Source organism: Hemitrygon akajei, chromosome 16 (genome assembly GCF_048418815.1).
Source record: "Hemitrygon akajei chromosome 16, sHemAka1.3, whole genome shotgun sequence".
Lineage (NCBI taxonomy): Eukaryota > Metazoa > Chordata > Chondrichthyes > Myliobatiformes > Dasyatidae > Hemitrygon > Hemitrygon akajei.
Window position 1 is genome coordinate 57,901,101 of NC_133139.1, and position 26,362 is coordinate 57,927,462.

The following is a 26,362-nucleotide window of genomic DNA, read 5'->3' on the forward strand; positions in this document are numbered from 1 at the left end:
CTCTCCCTCCATAGGAAACATCCTCTCCACATCACTGTATCAAGGCCTTTCACCATTCAATAGGTTTCCATTGGGTCACCCCTCATTCTTCTGAATTCCAATGAATATAGGACCAGAGCCACTAAACACTCTTTGTATGACAAGCCATACAATCACTTTTGTGAACCTCCTTTGAACCCTCTCCAGTTTCAGCATATTTCAGAGAAAAGAGGTCCAAACTGCTCTCAATACTCTAAGTGAGGCCTCACCAGTGTTTTATAAAGTCTCAACATCACATCCTTGCTTTTATATTCTAGTCCTCTTGAAATGAATGCTAACATTGCATTTGCTACAGACTCAACCTGCAAATTAACCTTTAGGGAATCCTACACAAGGATTCCAAGTCTCTTTGTGCCTGTTTTCTCTATTTTCTCCACATTTAGAAAATAGTCAATCCTTTCATTTCTTTGAACAAAGTGCATGTCCATACACTTCCTGCCACTGTATTCCATCTGCCGTTTCTCTGTCTATTCTCCCAATGGGCTCTTATCATGTGTGGCACCTTGGCAAAGGCCTTCTATAAATCTAAGTACACAATATCAACTGATTCTCCTTTGTCTATCTTGTTCGTTATTTCTTCAAAGAATTTGAACAGATTTGTGAGGCAAGATTTTCCCTTGAGGAAATCATGCTGACTATGGCCTATTTTATCAAGTGCCTCCAAATATCCCAAAACCACATCCTTAACAATTGACTCCAACATCTTCCCAGCCACTGAGGTCAGACTAACTGGTGCACAGTTCCCTTTCTTCTATCTCTATCCCTTCTTGCAGAGTGGAGTGATATTTGCAATTTTCCATTCTTCTGGAACCATTCCAGAATTTAGTGATTCTTGAAAGGTCATTGCTAATGCCTCCTCAATCTCTTGGCCACCTCTTTCAGAACCCTGAGGTGTACAGCATTTGGTCCAGGTGTCTGATCCACCTTCAGACCTTTCAGTTTCCCAAGAACCTCTCCCTTTTAATGGTAACTTCACACACTTCATGACCCCTGATGCCTGGAAGTTCCACCATACTGCTAGTGTCTTCCACAGTGAAATACTTAATTCAGTTGATCTGCCATTTCCATGTCGCCCTTTACTAACTCTCCAGCATTATTTTCCAATGGTCCGATATCCACTTTTACCTTTCTTTTAGTCTTTATCAGGTGCTGCAACCCTTCATTGGGTCTTGACCTGCACATCACTGTTCAAGAAGAAACCAAAACCTGGCAGACCATCATCAATAATTTATTCATTGATTCATTTAGGCAATTGACCATGATTCATACTGAACAAAAGACAGGATCTTGCTCATAAAATATCTCAAATAGTACTGGCAGGATGAGCAGAAGCATCAGTGAATCCAACATCAGACTGATGTCAGATTCCCTGATGCAGATAAGCTCCTGAGTAAAGTGGAAAGTCCATGGAAAACTGGATGGTTTTGAAAAGTCCCTTGTTGGGTTCAGCACCTGTAGTGCAGATGTTACAGATGGTCCTCAACCCTCTATAAATGTAAATATCAAGAACACTTTCTTATTTTGGGCTATGAAACAATCAATTTCCAAATTGGACAGGGTCAATAATTCATTGGAAAAATAACAAAATTCTTTTTAAGGAAGGAGTTAAAACTGAAATGAATCCACTGGAGAAAGGGAAGTGATCCTAGTTGGAATTTGGCAATGGTGGAATAGCAACTCCACTGGACATTATTTCTCAGGCTGACCATTCACTGTAACCATCAGCTGCCCTGCTGTGCCAGTCTGATCAAACTCCACAAGGATCCAGGTAAACCTGGCCACCCACATTACAGGAGGTTTGAACAATAAGCTTGAATCGTTTCTATTCCTTTCATCTTCCTTGAATTATGGTTCTTGATTAGTAAGGGTGTCAAAGGTTATGGGGAGAATGTGATTGAAAGGGAAAATAAATCTGTCATGATCAAATGGCAGAGCAGACTCGATGGGCCAAGTAGCCTAATACTGCTCCTATTTCTTATGGTCTAGAACATCCCATGATGAAACTTGATGGTTTCCAGTGTTAACTGTGGTAAATTGAGAAAAACATGAACCATTAATGGGTCCATGTCCCATCTTCTGAGTGAAGGGTTCGTTTCCCCAACGGGTTGTACAGCAGGTTAAAGAGATCTGCACAGAAAACATTCGGGCATTTAGATGAGGTTGATAGTGGAACACGGTGGCATTAGCATTGGAACGCCAGTTGTTGGGAGCTTCAGAATATGCATTTACTTATTTTCCATTGCAGCATGAGGAAGCTGATTAATTTACTCATTCTAAGAGCCGTAGATTGAATTACCTCTGCCCAAAGGTAGCCACGGCCTGTATCAACTATGGAAGATCAATGACTGCTCTGTTGTCAATTAACCTGCATGGTTAAATCCCCTGCCTGAGGCTGTTCAGTCTGACGGTGACATCACCGCACCAGGGCAGAACCATGTGATGTCACAACCCTCAGCTACCTGGGGGCTAATGGGAAAAAATCGAAGAGGAGTTCATAGGAAGGTGCGAGAGAGAATAATTTCTATGAGGACACGGGGACGTGGCTGAAGGGATGCTCCCCTAGAAGCGGCATAACCACACCAGAATTGACCCCGCCACCTCAGGTCTTGGAGAAGAACGATAGTCTAAATACTCAAGTTCAAATTTTTGACTATAGAAAATAATATCCACTGTTAATGCAGTGATTGTCAAGTGAACTTTTATTATTTACAGATAATGTGGCCTTTTCCCAAAATGTACGCAATTTGTCTTTTCCTTTGTGGTTTGTTTTGACTTCTACACATAGGCTCTTGTGTGCATCCTTTGCTCAGAGTACAGATCCCGTAGTTCCGTGATCCCAACTCCTGTAACACCGTAAATCAAACAACCGTAGAGGATAAGCACTATGCACATCAACAGATCCGGTTGTTTCAAAGGGATTCGGTCTGTGAAGGCTTTCAGGTTTATTTCCAGCTGGAATCGGTGATTCGGAAAGATACTTTGCTCATGTTCATGCCTATTCTTTTCATTGAAATCCCTCTGGACCCTGACACTCGCTGGTGTCCAGAGCTATCAGCATGGACTAGATGGGATGAAGGGCCTGTTTTTGTGCTGTAGTGTTCTCTGATTCTATTACTAACTATCTGAATTTGCACCCTGATCTGTGCTGGACTCTGACTGGGCAGGAGCAGTCCCACCCGGAATCTAACGCAGAGAAGGACTGAAGCAAGTGGTTATTGAAGCAAGTTCATGGGGCTGGGCAAGACAACACAAAGAACCTTCTGCTTTTTAATGAGCCCCGACAGCTGGTCCGACATTGTCCTCCATCAAAACATGCACCAGTCAGGCGTTAATATTGCGCACAGACCTGCTAAAACCATGAATATTTAATGGTGGAAGTCAAAAAATTGCAGGTGCAGGAAATCTGAAACAACACCGAAGATGTCGGAACCTCTCAGGTCAGGTGGGGGGAACCTTCCTCAATACAGGCATCCACGGATGCTGTCTGACCCGCTGAGTATTGAACCTTTGTACAAATAATAAATCGGGTGTGCTGTTTTCAGCACCTGAACGCCTAAGTCTAATGGGCAGCCAGGCGGCGAAAAGAGTTTTGCAAAGTTTGGATGCTTTTCGCTTCACAGCTCGGATGGTGTTCTGGACTCGGCTTCTCCCCCATTGACTTGCAGCGACTCGGACACTTGCAGGCGGCTCCTCTTTTCTTGGACGTCGTCGCCTCGCAGAGAGCGCTTGACCACTCTCGGCCATTCGGTCTTTTCTCCCGGCTCCTCTTCAGCGGGGGAAAGGGAGAGTAATGGTGCGTCAATAAGCTGCTGGAGACCATGGCTTCCTCGGTGGGTGCGGCTCCCCTCTACAGATGAGACGTTACTGAGAACGGATGTTGTCGGTTCCCAGAAGGGTGGGGGGCTGGTTTCCTTTACTGGATGGTTGTGCAGAGGAACCCTCCCTGGGGGGCTCAGGAATCTGCAGTCCCGCTTCTCCAGAGGTCCCTCCGCGCTGGCAGGAGCATCGTAGGATGATATCAGGTCTCCTCTGTGGGACAGGCCTTCCTGGGCTGGGATCGAAGCAGAAACACTGAGCTGGTCTTCCTTGGCAAGGGGAAGGGGAGGTGCGCACTCACTTCTACTCTGCATTTCAGGCCTGCCAGTACCCTGATCCTCACTCTTTCTCTCGCCGACCTGAGGGCAGTTGGTGGCTGACTCTTTCCCGCCCCGCCAGGCGTCCTCCGAGAGGAAGTGCAGCTGGGCTAGCGGCTTATGCTCAGAGTCGGTGCCACAGGAACAGACCGTGGTCTGGGTGTCCTGGCACAGGCAGCTGTACATGGAGGCGTCGGAGGAGACGCTGTTCCTGCGTTTCAGCAGCTGGAAGTGGCGAGCAGAGCGCGGCACATTGCTGGCTGGAGATGGGACGCTGGGTAACAAGCGGCTGAATAGGGGTGCATGCTGGGTGCCCCCCTCTTCCCTGTTCTCCTCGATCTCTTCCATCGGCTGGAAGTGCATGTCATCCTTGGAAATCCTAGGAGAGAGGGATCCAGTTACAACTGGCTTGTCTGTGTAAAGCCAAGTGTGTGCAGCCAGCTGTTCTTACAGTGGTGAACATGGTACAGCAAGATCACGGGGGGGCGGGGGTTGGTGGGCAGCAGGATGCCCATCTCAGTGGACTAACAGGACCCCGGACCAGCTGATGTGCTGCCGATTTGTACCCGAGACCATCTTCCGCCCTGGGGACATTACTGTGTGGGGGTGCAGCGGGTAGTCACAGCAACAGAGACTCGGGTGTGATTCCGACCTGCGCTGCCGTCTTTGTGGAGTTCTACCCATGACCATGTATGGTTTCCCTGGATGCTCCGGTTTCTTCCCACATCCCAATGATGTGGGTCGATGGGTTCATTGATACTATGAATGACTCCATCGCTTTGGTGAAAGGGAATTGAAGTATGGTGGTTGAGGCAAGTTACAGGATTACAGGGAAGAAAGGTGCATGAACCTAACAGACCAAATGGCCTTCCCTGTGTCACTAGAAGATATGATGATCCTACTGAGGTATGTGGAGGTTTGCCACGGTGGTGTAGCAAAATGATATTACCCCTCAGGGTGTCAAAGAGTTCAGAGTTCAAATCAGCATCCCTTGTAAAAAGTTGGTATGTCCTCCCTGTGAACGCGTGGGTTTCCTCTGCCTGCTCCTATTTTCCTCCCCACAAACCAAAGGTGGACAGGTTAGTAGGTTAATTGGCCATTGTAAATTGCCCTGTGATTAGGTTAGTGTTACATAGGTGGGTTGTGGGATAGTGGGGCTCATTGTGCCGTAAGGGCCTGTTCTGCATTGTATCTCTAAATAAATATAAATGAATGGAATTTCCTCATGGAGTCGGAAACATGACTTTTGAGCCAGTTGGTAAATCCTGAAGGAGGAATCTATCTACACAGTCCCAATTACCCCTGTTGTTCCATGTACCTCTAAACATTTCCTATCGGTTTCCTTCATTAAACATGCCTTTTAAATGTTGTTATTGTATCTGTTTCAGCCACTTCCTCAGGCAGACTACCCCTCTGTGGAAAAGTTGCCACTTAGGTTCCTATTAAATCACTCCCCTCTCACCTTAAACTTTTGCCCTCTTGTTCTTGATTCCCCAACTCTGAGGAGAAAAGAAACTCTGTACATTGACCCTATCTGTGCTCCTCATGGCTTTATATACCTCTATAAGATCTCTTCCATTCCCTATGCTCCAAGGATAAAGTCTTAACCTGCTCAGGCTTCTCTGTGGCTCAGACTTTCAAGCCCTGGACACATCTTGTAAATCTCCTCTGCACTTTTTCTCTTTTTACCTAACTGACTATAAAGCACATAGAAAACGTCCCAAGGCGTTAAACCAGTGTGACCGGGAGGAGTACTTCTACATTAGTCCATGGTAGCTAAAAAGAGACTGCACAGGGCTGGGAAGAAGGTTAGGCGTAGCGTGGCTCTGCCGTGTTGTCATGTTGCAATGACTCACGTCATGTCGAAGGTGGAGCCCTGGAAGGAAGGCTTCTGCAGCACGAACACTGTGGCGGCGGTGTACGGGGGCCGGGGGTTGGATTCATTCCAGTATCGGTCCTTTTCCATAAGAGGCAGATCCTGATACATGTCATCAACCGCCATCATCGACACCTGCAACAGTCACAACTACAGTCAGTGGCACCCAGATGTAACAGTCACAACTAGTCAGTGGCACCCAAATGCAACAGTCAAAATTACAGTCAGTGGCACCTTCACAGAAAGAGAAATTCAGTTCAGCTGGATTAGATTAGCTTTATTTGTCACCTGTACAAAACATGAAATGCATTGTTTTGCACTAATGACCAACACAGCCCGCAGGTGTCGCCAGTACTTCCCACACCAACATAGCGTGCCCACAACTTACTAACCACAAACGTACATCTTTGGAATGTGGGAGGAAACTGGAGCACCCGGAGGAAACCCATGCAGTCATGGGGAGAAGGTACAAACTCCTTACAGCGGGAATTGAACAGCGGGAGTTGCTGGCACTGTAACCATGCTACCTGAGGAACTGAGTCAGTGAGTGGGGAGAGAGGAAGAAGGGACATTGAACAGTAAATCTGTTACCCAGCTCTCTCAACTTCTCTTCTCACCACAGGTTCCTGCACCAGTGTGTGGACCCACAGGAACAGCACCTGCCTTGGCCACTTTTCATGCACGAGTACATGTAGAACAGCCTCAGGCAGAACCCATTGGCATTCTCCATCCAACTGTAACATCCCCAGCCCCTCTAAGTAGAGCCCAACCCAGACCAGACTCAGAAGATGGTAGAATGGGGTCTGAACAAGGTGCCAGTGGAAATGGTGGATATTCCCAGGACTGAGAAGTCCAAAACTAGAGGGCACAGATACAGGATAGAGGGGAGAGATTTGAAAGAGACCTGAGAGGTAACTTCTTTAAACAGAGGATAGTCAGCACCTGGTAGGAGCTTCCAGAGGATGTGGTTGAGGTAGGTACAATTACAACATTTAAGAGGTATTTGGATAAGTACGTGGAAAGGAAGGGGAATGGACCAGTTGGGCCAAAGGGATAGTAGCCTTGCTTTAATGCCGTATGACACTGCAGGTTTGAAAACATTTAATAGAAGTTTGAGCAGGTACATGGATGGAAGGGGTTTGGAGCACTATGGTCCAGGTGTAGGTAGATGGGACTAGGCAGAAGACTAGGCCAGCATGGACTAGATGGGCCAAATGGCATGGTTCCATACCATAGTACTCTATGACTTTATGACCAGGGGTAAATGCTGCAGACCCCTCACTATGGGGCTGTAGCAGAGCCAGGTGCGTTTGTATCCACAGTTTAGCACAAACACAATGTACAAATAATTTAAAAACACAAAATGCTGGCAGAACTCAGCAGGCCAGACAGCATCTATGGGAGGAGGTAGTGACGACGTTTCGGGCCAAATCCCTTCAGCAGGAGGGTTCATCCTTCATCCTGATGAAGGGTTTCGGTCCGAAACGTCGTCACTACCTCCTCCCATAGATGCTGTCTGGCCTGCTGAGTTCTGCCAGCATTTTGTGTTTTTATTTATTTCCAGCATCTTCAGATTCACTCATGTTGCCGTACAAATAATTTAGATGTTTGCTATCTTGTAGAGCCTCTGTGGAAGTGGAGGCCACTGAGGTACCATTGATATTGAATGAATCTTTGTGTAGGGACTATTACCTGAAAGTTGCGATCTATCAAATGGTTTGTTTCAAAATCATCATCATCTTCTCCAAAGGGATTTATTAGTTGTTCAGCCACCTGTAAACAAAGGCACCAGCTTTAGTTATACAATCAATTCCTGGGTCTTACAACCCAGTGCCATCATTGAATCAGTTCAGATGCTTCGATACACAAGTTCCCCGACAATTACTGAATCCTGATAGAGCCAAATACATTAGGGACATTTGAGAAACTCTTAGATAGGCACATAGATGATAGAAAAACGCAAGGCTATGTAAGAGGAAAGGGTTCAATTGATCTTAGAGCAGGTTAAAATGTTGGTACAATGTGGTGAGCAATGTTCTATGCTCTATGTTCATTCCTACTCTACCTGGAGTCTACCACAGGCAATATCAACATCAGTGATGGAGTGATGCCTCAGAGAGAGAATTAGGGGTAACAGTGGAAAATAGACAGTCGTGTTATAAGGGGGGTGAGAGTAGAGCAACTCCTCTGTGTGCGTGCAGATCTTTCCCAGTACTTGGATATATATTAGAAAGTTCTCAGGAAACTATTAGGGATCCCTGGATTCAACAGCAGACACGTAGCATCAAAGAACACAGAAACCATGATGGACCTTTGTAAGAGGCTGATCAGACCACAAGTGGAATGTTGTACCCAGTTCTGTTCAAGATCTGAGAGAGAGAGCACAGAAGGAGGTTTTCTGGACTGGTCCCAGAGGTGAGGGAACTCGTCTCCAGAGTTAGACCAGAGAAACTGGAGTGAAAGAGTTTGTGAGAAGTTTGATTGAGGTGGTTTGTCAGAGGAAAATTGTTCTCATTATCAGTATCCAAGAACCTGGGCAGACATTCAAACTAATGAACAAAAGATACAGAGTGCAGCAAAGAAAATGTTTCAATTACTATGTTACAATTAAAACTATATAGTATAAATAAATAAATAGTGCAATTGAGAAGTGGTGGGATAGTGCTCATGAGTTCAGAATTCTGATGGAGATGGGCAAGAACCTATTCCTAGGGAAAAGGTTCTGACTCTATTCCGTCTATGCCTCTCCGTTCAGTCCCCCTCAGCATCCAATTCTCCAGAGATTGTTGTGATAACTTTGACATTTAACATGGCAGACTCACCTTTAACCAACCGGCGTAGAAGAAAAATTGTAGCAGGGTGAAGACAGGAATGTACAAGTCGATGTCATGTCCTGCATATCCCTGGGCAGGGTCGAGAAACTGCCGACCTATCAGACAGGTCAGGAAGAAGCTGTATACAGCTATAGTGACAACCTAATGAGAAAAGAGGGGGAATTAGTTGGTAAACATTGAGAGGGAAGACTTCAATCCCACTGTTGTTCATTCAAAACCCAGAAGTCACCCCAGCCTTTGCTGGACTACCATTCTCCATCAACACCACCGCCCGCCCCCCACACTCACCCCCAGTGTCCACAATGGATCAATGTCAATGCAAAACTAGACACATGTTTGCTGGACAAAAGCTGGCTGTTGTAATGTGGGCTCCTGTGGTGGTGACCTACAGACGATATCACCCCTCCTCCCATCCTTCTCACACAGACCTAGATATCCAAGGGAGAGGAACATATCTGAGCTCCCTAGCTCTTACTGTACGCACAGTTACCAGAAACAGACTGCTCACCTTTCCCATTGCAGACATGGGAACTAGGAGCAAAGAGGGAGCACATGGCCCTTTCAGTCTGACTGAGGGACAGGATCACATCCCTCCATTCCCCGGTTCTCTTACCGATTTCCATCTGAGCCTCTACTGCCCTCGGCTTGGAACGTGGTCCCATACTGAACTTTGTGCCCCACAGGTCCCAGTTCACTGATAGGGTTATTCCACCAGACATCACTACGTGTGAGTAACTTGGAAAGAGTGAGAGGAGCCTCATCTCCAACCCCAATCTAGTCGTCATGTACCTGTGCTCCTACTCAGAGCTACCAAGGGTAGGAAACTGGCTCATGCTCTCCTCCACTGACATAGAACATAAAATATTAACTGGAACCTATCGCTACTCAAAATGAGTCAGCAGCAAGGGCCGGACCGAGATGTTTGCTGTTCCCTGGGATAGTGAATGCAAAGATGGTGGAGTTTTATATGTGAGTTCTAACTTGTCTGAAGACATGAGTTCTAGCAGTGGCCTTACCTGTGTGTACACCAGGGGGATGCTAATCCAGTCATAGTGGAACAGAAGGCTGCACTTTGCCCGAAAGGTGTTGAGCTCCTGACAGAGAGAAGGACACAGAACCACATCATTAACAGGTGATTCCCACAAACATTCCCAGTGCCTGGAGAATGGGAAGGTGAGTATGAAGGAATGGGGGTGTGGGGGGTTGATTTTGGGTGAGGCAGAGTCTGTGGTGTCTGAGAGTACCAATAACCTATTGGACTCTCACAGAGAGGCTACAGTGTCAATACACGTGGGTTTGTGTCCATTACCTGCTTAAGGTGATTCATATCCATGGCTATCAGTAAATGTAAACTGTCCATCAGTAGAACAGTTTACATTTAGTAGTGGTAGAAATGGCCTGCTCTTCTCAGCAAGGGAGATGAGGCTGAGTACAGGGCTATGGTGGGAAACTTTGTCACATGGTGCGAGCAGAATCATCTACAGCTTAATGTGAAAAAGACTAAGGAGCTGGTGGTGGACCCGAGGAGGGCTAAGGCACCGGTGACCCCTGTTTCCATCCAAGGGGTCAGTGTGGACATGGTGGAAGATTACAAATACCTGGGGATACGAATGGACAATGAACTGGACTGGTCAAAGAACACTGAGGCTGTCTACAAAAAGGGTCAGAGCCGTCTCTACTTCCTGAAGAGACTGAGGTCCTTTAACATCTGCCGGACGATGCTGAGGATGTTCTACGAGGCTGTGGTGGCTAGTGCTATCATGTTTGCTGTTGTATGCTGGGGCAGCAGGCTGAGGGTAGTAGACACCAACAGAATCAACAAACTCATTCGTAAGGCCAGTGATGTTGTGGGGGTGGAACTGGACTCTCTGACGGTGGTGTCTGAAAAGAGGATGCTGTCCAAGTTGCATGCCATCTTGGACAATGACTCCCATCCACTCCATAATGTACTGGTTAGGCACAGGAGTACATTCAGCCAGAGACTCATTCCACCGAGATGTAACACTGAGCATCATAGGAAGTCATTCCTACCTGTGGCCATCAAACTTTACAACTCCTCCCTCGGAGTGTCAGACACCCTGAGCCAATAGGCTGGCCCTGGACTTATTTCCACTTGGCATGATTAACTTATTATTATTTAATTATTTATGGCTTTATATTGCTATATTTCTTCACTATTCTTGGTTGGTGCGGCTGTAACGAAACCCAATTTCCCTCGGGATCAATAAATTATGTCTGTCTGTCTGTCTGTCTGTCTGTCTCTTACTAGCAGATACCCAGTATCTGTCTAAAATCTGTACAAAATCAATACAGATTTTTTTTTTAAATGTTTTAGATGTTTCAGATAGGACAGGGAGGGAGGCAAAAGAGGTGGGGGCATGGCACTGTTGATCAGAGATAGTGTCACGGCTGCAGAAAGGGTGGATGTCATGGAGGGATTGTCTATCGAGTCTCTGTAGGTGGAGATTAGTAAGAGGAAGGGGTCATTAACTTTATTGGGTGTTTTTATAGGCCGCCCAATAGTAACAGGGATATGGAGGAGTAGATAAGGAAACAGATCCTGGAAAGGTGTAATAATATCAGAGTTGTCGTGATGGGAGATTTTAATTTCCCAAATATCAATTGGCATCTTCCTACAGCAAGGGGTTTAGATGGGGTGGAGTTTGTTAGGTGTGCTCAGGAAGGTTTCTTGACACAATATGTAGATAAGCCTACAAGAGGAGAGACTGTACTTGATTTGGTATTGGGAAATGAACCTGGTCAGGTGTCAGATCTCTCAGTGGGAGAGCATTTTGGAGATAGTGATCATAATTCTATCTCCTTTACAATAGCATTGCAGAGAGATTGGAAGTGACAAGTTAGAAAAGCATTTAATTGGAGTAAGGGGAATTATGAGGCTATCAGGCAGGAATTTGGAAGCTTAAATTGGAAACAGATGTTCTCAGGGAAAAGTACAGAAGAAATGTGGCAAACATTCAGGGAATATTTGTGTGGAGTTCTGCATAGGTACGTTCCAATGAGACAGGGAAGTTATGGTAGGGTACAGGAACCGTGGTGTACAAAGGCTGTAGTAAATCTAGTCAAGAAGAAAAGCTTACAAAAGGTTCAGAGAGCTAGGTAGTATTAGAGATCTCGAAGATTATAAGACTAGCAGGAAGGAGGTTAAGAAGGAACTGACGAGAGCCAGAAGGAGCTATGAGAGGGCCTTGGCAGGCAGGATTAAGGAAAACCCCAAGGCGCTCCACAAGTATATGACGAGCAAGAGGATAAGACATGAAAGAATAGGACCTATCAAGTATGACAGAGGAAAAGTGTGTATGGAACCAGAGGAAATAGCAGAGGTAACTAATGAATACTTCAGTATTCACTATGGAAAAGGATCGCCTCACTACAGGAAAGATGTGGAAACCATAGAAAGGGTGCAAAGGAGATTTACAAGGATGTTGCCTGGATTGGGGAGCATGCCTTATGAGAGTAGGTTGAGTGAACTCAGCCTTTTCTCCTTGGAGCAACGGAGGATGAGAGGTGACCTGATAGAGGTGTATAAGATGATGAGAGGCATTGATCATGTGGATAGTCAGAGGTTTTTTCCCAGGGCTGAAATGGTTGCCACAAGAGGACACAGGTTTAAGGTGCTGGGGAGTAGGTACAGAGGAGATGTCAGGGGTAAGTTTTTACGTAGAAAGTGATGAGTGCATGGACTGGGCTGTCGGCAACGGTGGTGGAAGCAAATACGATAGGGTCTTTTAAGAGACTTTTGGATAGGTACATGGAGCTTAGAAAAATAGAGGGCTATGGGTAAGCCTAGTAATTTCTAAGGTAGGGACATATTTCGCACAACTTTCGGCTGAAGGGCCTGTATTGTGCTGTAAGTTTTCTATGTTTCTATTAGCTTTATTTGTCACATTAACATCAAAACATACAGTGAAATGTGTTGTTTACACCAAATCGAATCAGTAAGGTCATGCTGGGGGCAATGGGCAAGTGGCACCATGCTCCTGGCACCAACATACCATCCCCACAACTTACTAACCCTAGCCATACATCTGGAATGTCAGAAGAAACTGGAGGAGGAAATCCACACAGTCATGGAGAGAATATACAAAGTCCTTACAGATAGCACTGGGAATTGACCCCCATCACTGATAGCTGGCTGGCGCTGTAGAATGATGTGCTAACTGTTACACTACCATGCCACCTCACTCGCCACAGTATCTGGCAACATCTTACATTAGTGTAAAACCTTGAATATCAAAAACCTCTTTACAGGGGGGCAAATGGATACATTGTAATCCTAAAGCATGCTACAGACAGCTAACCAAATGTTTGGTCAAAGAAAAAGTTTCTCAGGAGCATCCGAAAGGAGCAGAGAGGTGAAATATTTGGCAAGGGAGAGACAGGGGCCTGTGTGAAATATGAGCAGTGCAGAAGGAGAGAGTGCTGGACAATAAGGGTAGTGGAAAACAGTGGGTACAGAGGTTCTAGACAGATTCCAGCTTGGTGCTGATTCACTCTCACTGGTTTAACCCTTAAACAAACCACAAATATTTGTGGAACAGGCTGAATATAGATGTCGAAGGTGTGGTTAGAGGTAGATTGCCACACTTTGGTTGCTTGTGAAACCCAACTTCCCCTGTTCGGAGAGGCAGTGAAAAGCTTCATTCGAGTAATGATGTGGGAACTTTACAGGGGGTGCAGAGGAGATTTACCAGGATGTTGCCTGGATTAGAGAGCTTGTCAGATGAGGATAGGTTGAGTGAACTAGGACTTTAGGGCTTTTCTCTTTGGAGCAAAGGAGGATGAGAGGTGATGGAAGTGTACAAGATAGGCATAGATCAAATGGATAGCCAGAGATTTTTTCCCAGGGTGGAAATGACTAATAAAGGAACCCCCCCCCCCCCCCCCCAGGGGGGTTGTTGCAGAGAGAGATACATTAGGGACATTTAAGAGACTCTTAGATGGGCCCATGGATGATAGAAAAATATAGAAGGGAAGAGTTAGATTGATCAGAGAGTAGGTTAAAAGGTCGACACAACATTGTGGGCCAAAGGGCTTGTATTGTGCTGTAGTGTTCTATGTTCTAATACCAAAAGCAACTTGCCAATCTTGATCCAGATTTACAAAACATCAGTTTGGGAGAATGTTTGTACCCACTGTTAATACTGACAACATCAAACTGAAAACTGTTTTATAATACATTTTGTGTCTTGAGGAGGTAACAAGAAAAATAAATGTTACCTGATATTTTCCATCAGTATTAATACAGTGTTTCCATATTCTGTCCTATCCTAAATCACAGTTAATCACTAGAGCTGCCTGGTGGTGGAATTCGGAGAGTGGTGGTGTAGGTGTGTTTTTCAGATCAGAGGCCTGTGACCAGTGGTGTGCTGCAGGGTGCTAGATGCCCTGCTGTTTGTCATCTATATTAATGATTTGGGTGAGAATGTGTGTGGCATGAGCAGGAAGTTTGTGGATGCCACCATAATTGATGGTGTGGTGGATAGTGTCTGAAGTAACTACAGGATCTAGATTCTAGAGATGCACTTTGGGAATTAAACCAAGACTGGACTTAAGCAATGAATAGTAGGGTGCGTGAAGTACAGAGGAACCTGGGGTACCCTGAAGGTAGTGTCACAGGTAGACAGGCTGGTGAAGGTGTTTACAGACTGGCCTTCATCAGTCAGGGCACTGAGTACAAGAGTTGGAACCTCATGTTATAACTGTACAAGTCATTGGTGAGATCATACTTGGAGTATTGTGTGCAGTTCTGGTCATCCAGCTAAAGGAAAGATGTCATTAAGCTAGAAAGTGTGTACGAAAGATTCACCGGGATTTTAAGGAGAGGTCAGATAGACTGGGGCTTTTTCCCTGAAGTGAAGGCGACTGTTTAGACTTTCCAGCAGCCTTCAACAAGTGAGATGTTTACAAAATGATGAGGTGTGTGAATGGCCACTATCTTTCCCAGGACAGAGGAGTCTAAAACTAGAGGACATCAATTCAAGTTGGGAGGAGAAAAATTTAAAGGCAGGTGTGTACATGGAATGAGCTACCGGAGAAAGTCATAAAGGTAGGTACAATTACAACATTTGGACAGATACACTGAAAGGAAAGGCATGGATGAAACCCGGGCAAATGGACTAACTCAGTTAGGCATCTTGGTTGGCATGAACAAGTTGGGCCGAAGGACCTGGGTGTTGATTTTTTTTGTCAGAATATAACTAGTAAACACAAACAGGTGAACAGGCAAAAGTTTTTCTTTTGCAGAGTGTCATGTTCTGTTTGAGAGAAATAAAGAGGCAAATTTGATGGTAATTGAAGGTAGTGCAGTGGGTAGTACAGCTATCTTACAGCTCCAGAGATCGGAGTTCAATCCTGACTCCTGGTACAGTTCGTGCACTCTACCTGTGACCATGAGGTTTTCCCCCAGGGAGCTCAGCATTCCCCCACATTCAGTTTGGTCAGCCGTTGTCCACAGTGTGTGGATGGGGGTGAAAATCTGGGGCAAATTGATGGGAATATGGGGAAAATCATAAGGATTGATGTAGATGAACTCACACAGACTCCGTGGGCCTTATTCTGCACTGTATTACTCTGTGAAACTACAGATGGGAAGGGAAGGGGTGAGAGTGGAGCAAGTTGGATTAAATGGTTAGCTCAAGGTCAAGTGGACTCAGTGGGGCTCTGCTGAAATAGAACTTCACCCTTTCATTCATTGAACCAAAGTCACTTATGATCATTTTGGTGCAAATGAGCCCATGGCTGAAGAGTAGAACCTCATCAAAATCTCTCAACCTTGGACAGAAAATAAACAACTCTCTTTGAGGGAAATAACTTGGTGTTAGTACACTGCTGGTTTAGATGAAGTCAAGGAAAAGTGCATCTCTCTTTCTCCCTCTCACTTACTCTCCTCCAGACTTTCCCAGACTGTGTCACAGAACTCCATCCTCCACCATCCTGGTCGGTCCTGTCTCCTCACATTAATCCCACAGCTGGGACAAACTTAAGGGTCACTCAGCAGATGCCTGAAATAGGAATTTTGCCCCTTCTCTAGTTTGGGACCAACTGTGTAGGGGACTCTAGGTCAAGAGGGCATGACTTCAAGATTGAAGGATGTCCATTTAGAATAGAGATATGGAGAAATTACTTTAGTCAGAGGGTGGTATATCTGTGGAATTTGTTGCCGAGCGGCTGTGGAGGCCAAGGCAATGGATGCATTTAAGGCAGAGATAGATAGGTTCTTGATTAGCCAGGGCATCATTGTGTATGGGGAGAGGGCAGGGGAGTGGGGATGACTGAAAGAATTGGATCTGCCCATGACTGAATGGCAGAGCAGACTCAATGGGCCAAATGGCCTAATTCTGTTCCTATATCTTATGGTCTTCCGGTGTCTGGGAGTTAGGTATCCACAGAAACACTGTCACACACCATGAAAGCAGGACCTTTGGCAAGCTCAACATCCCAATCAACTGAACCGCAGGAAGTGTCAAGAATTGGCCTTAAATTCTGCAAACAACACGGCAGTACACATACACACAACAGGTGTCATGAACATATATGACAGGCGCCATGAACATAAGAGATCCAGTACTGCTGCCGCTCAGAAGCTGATGGTGAGAATGAGGTTTCATTTCAAAGGCTAGTTACAACTATCTACGTGACATTGAGGCTAATGACACCAAATTCCCTTCTCCGATTAGTGTTGCCAATCAGGTTCATTCATAGCCTCCCACTCTAGTGTTGTCTGGTTGATGTTGAGCAGGTCAGTGTCAGCTAAATCAGGTGAGAGTAGGCAGTTGTGCAGAATCTGTTCAATGTTCTGCACCCTTTCACCATACTCACAGGATTCGCTGGTCTTTAAACTATATTGTCTCCCGTCCTTACAAACTCCCGCTCTCGCTCTGTTGAGAGTGCATCACTTCTGTCTGTCAAGCAGTGTCCCCGGGGTCTTGCACTGTATTGTTTGGTGGGGTTCTGGCTTCTTGCCAAAGGTCAATCCTGTATGTTTGGGGGGATGTTCCATACAGTAGTTCCTCCACTGTAGCAAAGCTTTTCCTCGATTTTAGGCAGTTGGAAACTGGCATATGATGATGTAGTGGGTGCCGTGGATCTGAGTTCTGTTTACCTTTTTCAATTTTTGTTGTAGTGTGTCTTCGGATCTCTGGGGGAGCAATGCCTGCAAGTCTGTAAATGATGTTAGTGGGTGTGCTCATGATTATTAGGAAGGCTTCGTTAAGCAATGGGTCTATTTTCTTCGCATGGGCTGATCTGCCCCACACAGGTGCACAGTATTCTGCAGGTACATAGCAGAGTGCTAGGGCAGTTGATCTAAGTGTGTGAGCATTAGCTCCCCATTTTGTGCCAGCTAATTTTTCAAGACAGAATTGCGAGAGCCAATTTTCCCTCGGAGTTTTTGGATGTGGGTGGTAAATGAGAGCGTCCTATTCAGTGTCACGTCCAGGTAAATTGGAGTCGGATGGTGTTCGAGTTCCTTCCCACACCAGAAGATCTTAAGTTTCTGAGCTGCTTCTCGATTTCTCAGGTGGAATGCACACACTTGAGGAATGCATACTTGATGCACACAATTTGACGGATTTGGGTTCAAAGACCATTTTTCATAATACTGCTTCATTGCTTCGAGGACTGCTATAAGTCATACTTCTTGGAAGGAGTTAGCTTGTGTTGCTATGCATTGTTCGTCTGCATAGATGTTAGGAGTGTTAGATGTGTATGTTAGGAGAGGTTGGTTGGTCGTTTGTGTAAACATTAAATAGTAGAGGTGCCAGGACTGATCCCTGTGGTAGTCCGTTCCTTTGTGGATACCATCTACTCTTAATTCCATTCATTTCTACATAAAATCTGCGATTCTCTTGGCCAATCCGGTGGAACTCTGTAAGCATCTGACTGTTTTGTGGACCCTGTAGTTTTTTTTAAATTCCAGAATATTTAACTAAATTAAATATCCACACCAACTGTTGTGAATTTTGAACCAACACCCTAAACAAAGAGACTTACAAAATTATGAGAGGTAAATGCATTTTCCAGAGGTTGAGTGAAGCTGGAACGAGAAGCTGTAGGTTAAGTGTGAATGGTAAAATATGAGAGGGAACTTCTTCACTTGGAAGGTGGTGCAAGTGAAGAAACGAGCTGCGGGCAGAAGTGATGGATATGGGTTTGATAGCAATATTTAAGAGAAGGTACATGGATGGAAGAGGTTTGGAGGGCTATGGTTCAAGTGTGGGTCGATGGGACTAGGTAGAATAATAGTTCGGCACGGCCTAGATGGGCCGAAAGGCCTGTTTCTATGCTGTAGTGCTCTATGACTGTATCTAGGGGACCCAGGACCCGATATCACTACATCAGTATTTCAGCCTCCACTGGATCGGTGTGAAACGGCAAAAAATAGGAACAGGTATAGGTCATTTGTTCCTTCTCTAACATTCACCCTCTGCCTTTCTGTGTGCATTGCCGAAGTCGGAGGAAGAGTCTGGGGAATTTTAACCCTAGGAAATCGCCTCAGCTATACCCAAGCTCCAATACCTCCATCAACAGCTTGAGAGCGCTGTCGTCCTTTATCCGTCCTTCCTTGCGTCCCTTGGCGGCCAGGTTAGTGAACCACACACACGGAATCCAGTACTTGTTGTACGGAGAGTGAAGGCTCTCGTATTTCTTGCGCTCCTCTTTGGTCATAAACCCTGGAAAATCCAACGCGTGATTTCTCCACCCCCTGAGGGACGGCTCGCCAGCTCACAGCTGCATACAGCCCCTCCGTTACAGACCCTTCTCTCTGCTTACTCTCATCCTTGCAATACCTCTCGCATTCTTCGGCGCAGTTTATCCCTGCTACCACCGCGATCAGATTATTCGTCAGTCTCTCACGTCCCAAGGAATAAAGCTCGAGTCCGCTCAACCTCTCCCTAGAACCCAGGTCTTCGAGTCCTGGCAACATCTTCATTTTTCTACAATTCCCAACCCAATCCCCTTTAGAAAGTTCCCACTGAACCCGCTTCCAGCGCCTCCCACCAAGGGTTTCCCCTCCACCCTCAACCTCCCCTCCCCGCCAGAGAGCCTCCCCCTCCTCCACAGAGTCTCTTTTCCCCAACATTCTCTCCTCCCCTCCCCACACTGTGCCCTCCCTCCACCCCCCCCCCCACCCACATCTCTGCAGGTTCTGGCTGCCCCCTCCCACTTGCTCAGTCTTCGGACATCTCAATGATTGGACCCCGGACTCCACCTCACCTGATCTCCAAGGACAAAGGTTCATCCACCTGAGCTGATCGGATTATGGCCTCCGATCTTTTCCTGTCTATTCCCGTCACCCTAACTACACCTTCCCCGCTCCGATGGAGGGGCGATCCAAGGTCGAAGGGCGGCTCAAGCGGTTAGATGCCCTGTTCTACCCCCACCCCTCACCTGCTTCCACCACGTGGTCCATGGTGGGGAACCGCTTGATGACGGCCGTGCTGACGGAGCGCAGGATGAGGAGCGCCGAAAGGCTGGCGTACCTCATCATGGTCCGGCGCAGCAGGCGGCCCCGCTCATCAGCGCCGTGCACGTTTCCGGAGATGACACACATGAGGCGGTCGGGCAGCGGGATACTCGTGTACTGGTTCCACCAGCGGTTCACCACCAAAGTCACGTAAAACCCTGAGCAACAGAGCAGAACCCGAGTGAGAACCACCAGCGGCAAAGACAACCGCTGGACGCGTCCCAGCCAACCCTCGCGGCGGGCAACGTTCCTTCGCAATGTCTCCGACCCTGAGTCGGGAGTGTCTTGTCTGCATATTTCACGGAAATACCATCCTATTTGTTGTGGAATTATATAATGTTATTTGTAATAAACATATTTTGTAAAAAAAAGTTGGTGGGAATGACCTGAGTGGCAGTTCCGTTTCTTTATGAGTTGAGAACCAGCGTTCCTGACAATGTAGCGCATTCCGCTACTGATCACCACTGGCAGATCTGCAGAACCCAGCCAGCATCCTGAAAGGCGCTATAATGATGGAAGTTGCTGTAGTCGGCCTATAGCTTGGTGGGTGAAGGGCCCCCCTGGAACGTCTCGAAATCTTCAGTCACCTCCTTTACTAGCAACCCCGCCCCCACTTCGAGTAACCGACAGCTGAGGTTACGAATCATCTGCGGGTAACCAGGATCAGATGTGATGTAGCAGTGTGGGGAGCGGTGGGGAAACATCAGCTTGCTCCTCCTCCCCCCAGTTTTACTTATTACAATATTTGGAGGTAATTTGGCCGATCAAATCACGCCAGCTCTTAACAGGGAAATCAGTCCCACAACAGATTCTCTCTCTCTCTCTCTCTCTCTCTCTCTCTCTCTCTCTCTCACCCGCTTGGGGGACTAAAGGGTCACATGTGCGTGAGTTTTCAAGTAATATAAGGAAATGGCAAACATCTCTCACCCAGCACGAAGGCCATAGGGATCAGGTTGGCGTAGTGGTTGCAGTACAAAGCCAGCTTCTCGAAATACCTCTTCTGCTCTTCCAGAAACAAAAACCTTGTGCAGAATTTATTTTAAAATTAAATTATAAGAATGACCAAAACAATCGTGGAATCAACTCAGAACCTGAAGGATTTTATTTGTTACACACTGACCATCGGCCATTCGAGCCACTGGACTGTTTGCTAGCTTATTTCAAATCCCAATAGATCTCTCTCTCTCTCTCTCTCTCTCTCTCTCTCTCTCTCTCTCTCTCTCTCTCTCTCTCTCTCTCTCTCTCTCTCTCTCTCTCTCTCTCTCTCTCTCTCTCTCTCTCACTCTCACTCTCACTCTCACTCTCACTCTCACTCTCACTCTCACTCTCACTCTCACACACACACACACTGCTTCAGAACATTTTAGTCATAGATTCATACATGGAAACGGGCCCTTCAAACCCATCTCATCTTGTGCTGATCAAGTTGCATACCTGAACAAGTCCCATTTGCCTGTGATTAGTCCATATCTCGCTAAACCCTTCCTATCCATATAGCTGTCCAACTGCTTTTTAAATATCGTTGATGTTCCTGTCTTAATCACTTCCTCACATCACCACCACCATCTGTGTGCTCTTCAGATCCCTTCTCACTTAAATTTGAGATTTCTGGTTTTGGACTGTTCCACCCTGGGGGAAAGACTGTGACTGTCCACTTTGTAAATGCCCCCCATGATGTTATAAACCCCTATAATGCAACCCCTCTTTCTCCTTCTCTCCAGCGAAAGCAGTCCTAATCTGTCCCTTTCTTCTTATAACTCAAGCCCCTCGCTAGTAGGAACAACCCAGTGAGTATTTTTGCAACCTCTCCAGTTTAATGTAATTGTTCATTATGAGATACAACCAACTCTGTCTCGGACCTCTCAATCACCACTTTCTTTGAATGCAGAGATCATAATCGCCAGTTTCTGCACACATTAGTGAGAATTTTATATCAGGGAGTTTTGTTGTTCACAGCTGGAAGTTCTGATTAGTAGCTACCAGCGTAAGTGGTTGAGGCAGGCATAATAACATTTAAAAGACACCTTGATAGGAAAGGTTTAGAGGGATATGTATCAAACACGGGCAAATTGCTTGGATGGGATTATTGGTCAGCATGGACAGGTAGGGTTGACGGGCCTGCTTCCGTGCTGTATGGACCAGTAACTGTCCACCTGCACTGTGCTGCCAAGTCCCTGCAGCTATGCCTCTATGCTGAAGAATGATTAGGAGGAAAGCAGGTTGTATTTAGGGTGTGTTGCAAAGCAGAAAGTTCTATAGTGTCAGAATATACACAGTTACCGGGTCTGCCTGCACAAACCATGACACGTGGTGACTTGGGGGAAAAATAGATTCTTCTATAGATGCACAGTGGAGATAGTATTTTGGCTGGTGGTATCATGGCCTGATATGGAAACACCAATGCCCAGGAATGGAAATGTCTACAGAAAGTTCTGGATACAGCCCAGTCCTCCCCACAACTGAGCACATTACAAGGAGTGCTGCCACAAGAAAGCAACATCCATCATCAAGGATCCCCACCATGCTCTCTTCTCGCTACTACCATCGGGTAGGAAATACAAGAGCCTTAGGTCCCACGCCACCAGATTCAAGAATCAGTGTGGATAACTTCACTCATGCCAACATTGAACTGACTCACAACCTACAGACTCACTTTGAAGGACTCAACAACTCATGTTCTCAGCATTATACATTTACATTTTTATTATTTGCAGTTTGTCTTCTTTTGTACATTGCTTGTTCTTCAGTCTTAGTTGCTTATAGTTTTTCATAAATTGTATTTCTTTATTTTCCTGTAAATGCCTTCATGAAAACAAATCTTAAGGTATCAGTATATGGTGACATGCATACTTTGATAATAAATTTACTTCGAACTTTGAAGTTATTGGCAAATGACCAGAGTCAGTACTTCAGTAAAAGCACATAGAAGCAGGAATCCTTTACACTAAGGCCATTGTGCCTGAGTACAGGCAGAGACTGAAGACTGCAGCACCAGTAGTGAGGACCAAGAAGGTATGGGCAAGGGAAGCACAGTAGCACCTACAGGACTGCTTTGAATCGGTGGACTGGACTGTGTTCAGGGATTCATCTTCAAAGCTGAATGAGTATGCTGCAGTTGCTACAGACTTCATTAAAACCCGTGAGGATGAGTGTGCCTACAAAGACTTACTGTACATTCCCAAACCAAAAGCCATGGATAAACCAGGAGGTATGTCATCTGCTGAAGGCTAGATCTGTGGCATTCAAGTCTGGCCACCCAGGCCTGGACCAGAAAACCAGGTATGATTTGCAGAGGGCTATTTCAAGGGCAAAGAGACAATTTCGAATGAGGTTGGATGCACAACAACTCTGGCAGAGCTTGCAAGACATTACTTCCTACAAAGTGAAGCCCAATAGCATGAATGGCAGTGATGCTTCACCACCAGATGAACTCAACACTTTCTATGCACACTTTGAAAGTGAGAACACAACTACAGCTGTGAAGATCCTTGCTGCACTTGATGACCCTGTGATCTCTGTCTCAGAGGCTGTCTTTAAAGAGAGTGAACCCTCGCAAGGTGGAAGATGCTGATGGAGTACCTGGTAAGGCTCTGAAAACCTGTGCCAACCAACTGTTGGGAGTATTCAAGGACATTTCTAACCTCTCACTGCTAATGGCTTAAGTTCCCACTTGCTTCAAAAAGGCAACAATTATACCAGTGCCTAAGAAGTATAATGTGAGCTGCCTTAATAACTATCGCCCAGTAGCACTCACATCTACAGTGATTAAATGCTTTGACAGGTTGGTAATTATTAAGCTGAACTCCTGCCTCAGCTAGGATCCAGACCCACTGCAAATTGCCTATTGCCACATTAAGTCAATGGCAGACACAATCTCAATGGTTCTCCACACGACTTTAGACCACCTGGACAACACAAGCACCTATGTCAGGATGCTGTTCATCGACTATAGCTCAGCATTTAATACCATCATTCCCACAATCCTGATTGAGAAGTTGCAGAACCTGGACCTCTGTATCTCCCTCTGCAATTGGATCCTCAACTTCCTAACCGGAAGACAACAATCTGTGGATTGGTGATAGCATCTCCTCCTCACTGACGATCAACACTGGTGCACCTCAGGGGTGTGTACTTAGCCCACTGCTCTACTCTCTATATACCCTTGACTATGTGGCTAGGCATAGCTCAAATACCATCTATAAATTTGCTGATGATACAACCACTGTTGGTAGAATCTCAGGTGGTGACAAGAGGGCATACAGGAATAGATATACCAACTAGTGGAGTGGTGCTGCAGCAACAACCTGGAACTCAACGTCAGTAAGACAAGTGTTTTGGTCCGGTCTGGAGCCCACATTCCGGGTCTTGATCCGGACGCGGACTCCAGACTCTGGGTCTTGTAGCCATCCCTCCTTTCGCCCTTGAGCCCAATTAGTCACACCTGTGGATCATCGTGGCTTGTTGGGGCTCAAGCAGGCGCACCTGATGCCCATCAGCTGGCGGTGTATATAGGGGGCTCTGGGACTGAGTGGAGTTGGAAGGTTGTCCTGCTTACCCTGTTCCTCTAGTTGCCCTGGCTTGGAATTCCCCTCATTAAAGATGAGTTCTTCGAGTAAGTCTGGCAGTCACCCTGGACCTAGTTCCCTTCCTATCCCTTGCCTCTGTCAGGCAAGCCTGGCTGGACTGCTGTTGCCCAGCGGGGGACTCTGCCTCTTTCCATCCCTTGTTGCCAATGGGTTGTGCCCCACAACCTACCCAGGTGCCCTGTGACCTGCCCAGGCCCCTGTGTTCCTGCCTGGGAGGTCTGCGCCCTGCCCAGGAGTTATGCGGCCTGCCCAGTGAACTCCTAGACCCTGCCTGAACTCTGGGATCCACCTTGCCTGAACTCTAAGACTCTCCCGGAGCCCCAGAATCACCTTGAACGTCACGTTCCTCACACACACCACGGTCACCACATCTTGTCTGTTGTTTAGTTGTTCCCGTCCTGCCCCTAGTACTTCAGTGCCTGCGTCCTGCACTTGGGTTCAGCCTCCTGTCCCCTTGTGACAGAAAGAGCTGTTTGTGGACTTCCAGAAGGGTAAGATAAAGGAACACATACCTCATTGAGGGATCAGAAGTGGAGAGAATGAGCAGTTTCAAGTTCCTGGGTGTCAAGATCTCTGAGGACCTAATCTGATGCAGTTATGAAGAAGGCAAGACAGCAGCTGTATTTTATTAGGAGTTTGAAAAGATTTGGTGTGTCATCAAATACACTCAAAAATTTCAACAGATGTATCATGGAGAGCATTCTGACAGGCTGCATCACTGTTGGGTATTGGGGGGGGGGTGGCTACTGCACAGGACTGAAAGAAGCTGCAGAGGGTTGTAAAATTAGTCAGCTCCATCTTGGGCACTAGCCTACAAAGTATCCAGGACATCTTCAGGGAGCGGTGTCTCAGAAAAGCAGCGTCTATTATCAAGGACCTCCAGCACCCAGGGCATGTCCTTTTCTCACTGTTACCATCAGGTAGGAGGTACAGAAACCTTAAGTCACACACTCAGCGATTCAAGAGCAGCTTCTTCCCCTCTGCCATCCGAGTCCTAAATGGACATTGAACCCTTGGATACTACCTCATTTTTAATATATATAATATTTCTGTTTTTTGCATGACTTTTAATCAATTCAATACTGTATAAAGTATATTGAATAAGATTCACTTACTTATTATTTTCTATATTTTGCATTGAACTGCTGCTACTAAGTTAATGAATGTGTGATTATAAACCTGATTCTGATTCCATCTGATACTACTTCCTCTGCTATCACTTGTTACTGGAAATAGCCAAGCACACATGTACAGTCTGTGTTCATTTAAGTGGCTGAGTACATGGCATCAATACAAAGCCATCCATGTTGAAGGTTTAGCTTCAGAATCAGATTTATTTATTTATCACATGTACATGGAAACATACAGTGAAATGAGTCATTTTGCATTAACAATCAACATAACCTAAGGATGTGCCGGAGGCAGCCTGCAAGAATCACCATTCATTCCATCACCAACATAACATGCCCCCTATGCTCATCAGAACAGAACATAACCTTCCTCGCATCCATATCTACGGCCAGTCCTCCAACTCCAGGACAGGAATGGACTAGATGGGCCAAAGGGCCCGCTTCTATGCTGTAGTGTTCTAAGACCCTATCAAGACACTTCTCAAACTCTCTCCCTCCAAAAAGAAAAGGCCAAGCTCGATCAACTTTACAGAAATAAGTTAACGGTAAGGGGGGCACTGAGCAGCTCTTTGTGACTGACCTGTAAGCGATACTGAGGACGGCGTACATGAATGAGAAGACCAGGAATTCCTTATACAGGAGTTTATAGATGCTCCCTTTCCACAGCACCAGCAGCTTGGAGAAGCTGCAGAAGCGGACATTTGCAACTCGTGCTGTATAGGTGATGGTCATTCCCTGGGTGACCCGAGGTCTGCGCAGAAGGAGATGCTGAGGGACCCTGGTGGAGGGAAAGAGAGGGCAGTCCCACCGATGAGCAGTAAACTCCACAACACGGTCCGGCCGAGGATCAGAAGGATGCGGGTAGACTTCCTCCAGGAGCAGCCACACACCGGCGGGAGACACCGATGTAACCGGGATCCAAATATTTAGGAATGTTCCAAAAGTTCGGACACAAAGTGCAAACCTTCAGCCGGGCAACTTCAGACCTGCTAGAGAGACTTCAGATGAAGAATTTGTTCTGTAAACAGTGACAAATTAATTCATCTCCCTCCTCGCCCAACGTTTGTGCTTCCTGGCGAAGGCTGGGAGGCTAGATCTCCCGCCCGGTGCTGCTCCTCCTCGGGGGAGCAAACAGGAAGCCTTTCAGGACGGGGAAGGTTATGGACGCCAAAATAATCCTGGCATTTTCACGCCATAATTCAGCTGGGACAAACGTGTTCTCATCCAGCACGGACACGGGCCCTTCGGCCCATCGAAATCAGCGACCACCCACTTCCC

General features: G+C 46.3%; 1 protein-coding gene across 1 annotated transcript; it reads right to left on the reverse strand.

The window, feature by feature from the left end:
- Window positions 1-2,722: 2,722 nt before the first annotated feature.
- LOC140740074 (bestrophin-2-like) lies at window positions 2,723-25,931 on the reverse strand. Its single transcript, XM_073068941.1, has 9 exons — window positions 25,665-25,931; window positions 20,296-20,390; window positions 19,293-19,526; window positions 18,420-18,574; window positions 9,899-9,976; window positions 8,871-9,023; window positions 7,741-7,821; window positions 6,029-6,183; window positions 2,723-4,551 (listed from the first exon to the last, which is right to left on the reverse strand). The coding sequence occupies exons 1-9, from the start codon at window positions 25,814-25,816 to the stop codon at window positions 3,654-3,656; spliced, it is 2,001 nt and encodes a 666-aa protein (XP_072925042.1). The 5' UTR covers window positions 25,817-25,931; the 3' UTR covers window positions 2,723-3,653.
- Between the last annotated feature and the right edge of the window lie 431 nt (window positions 25,932-26,362).

Excerpts from the sequence above, each read along its gene's own strand:
- LOC140740074 (XM_073068941.1), bottom strand. The coding sequence starts at position 25,816 with ATGACCATCACCTATACAGCACGAGTTGCAAATGTCCGCTTCTGCAGC. Across the intron at positions 18,575-19,292 it reads GGACCACGTGGTGGAAGCAG|GGTTTATGACCAAAGAGGAG; the intron begins GTGAGGGGTGGG and ends TGGATTTTCCAG. Across the intron at positions 6,184-7,740 it reads TGATAGATCGCAACTTTCAG|GTGTCGATGATGGCGGTTGA; the intron begins GTAATAGTCCCT and ends TGACTGTTGCAG.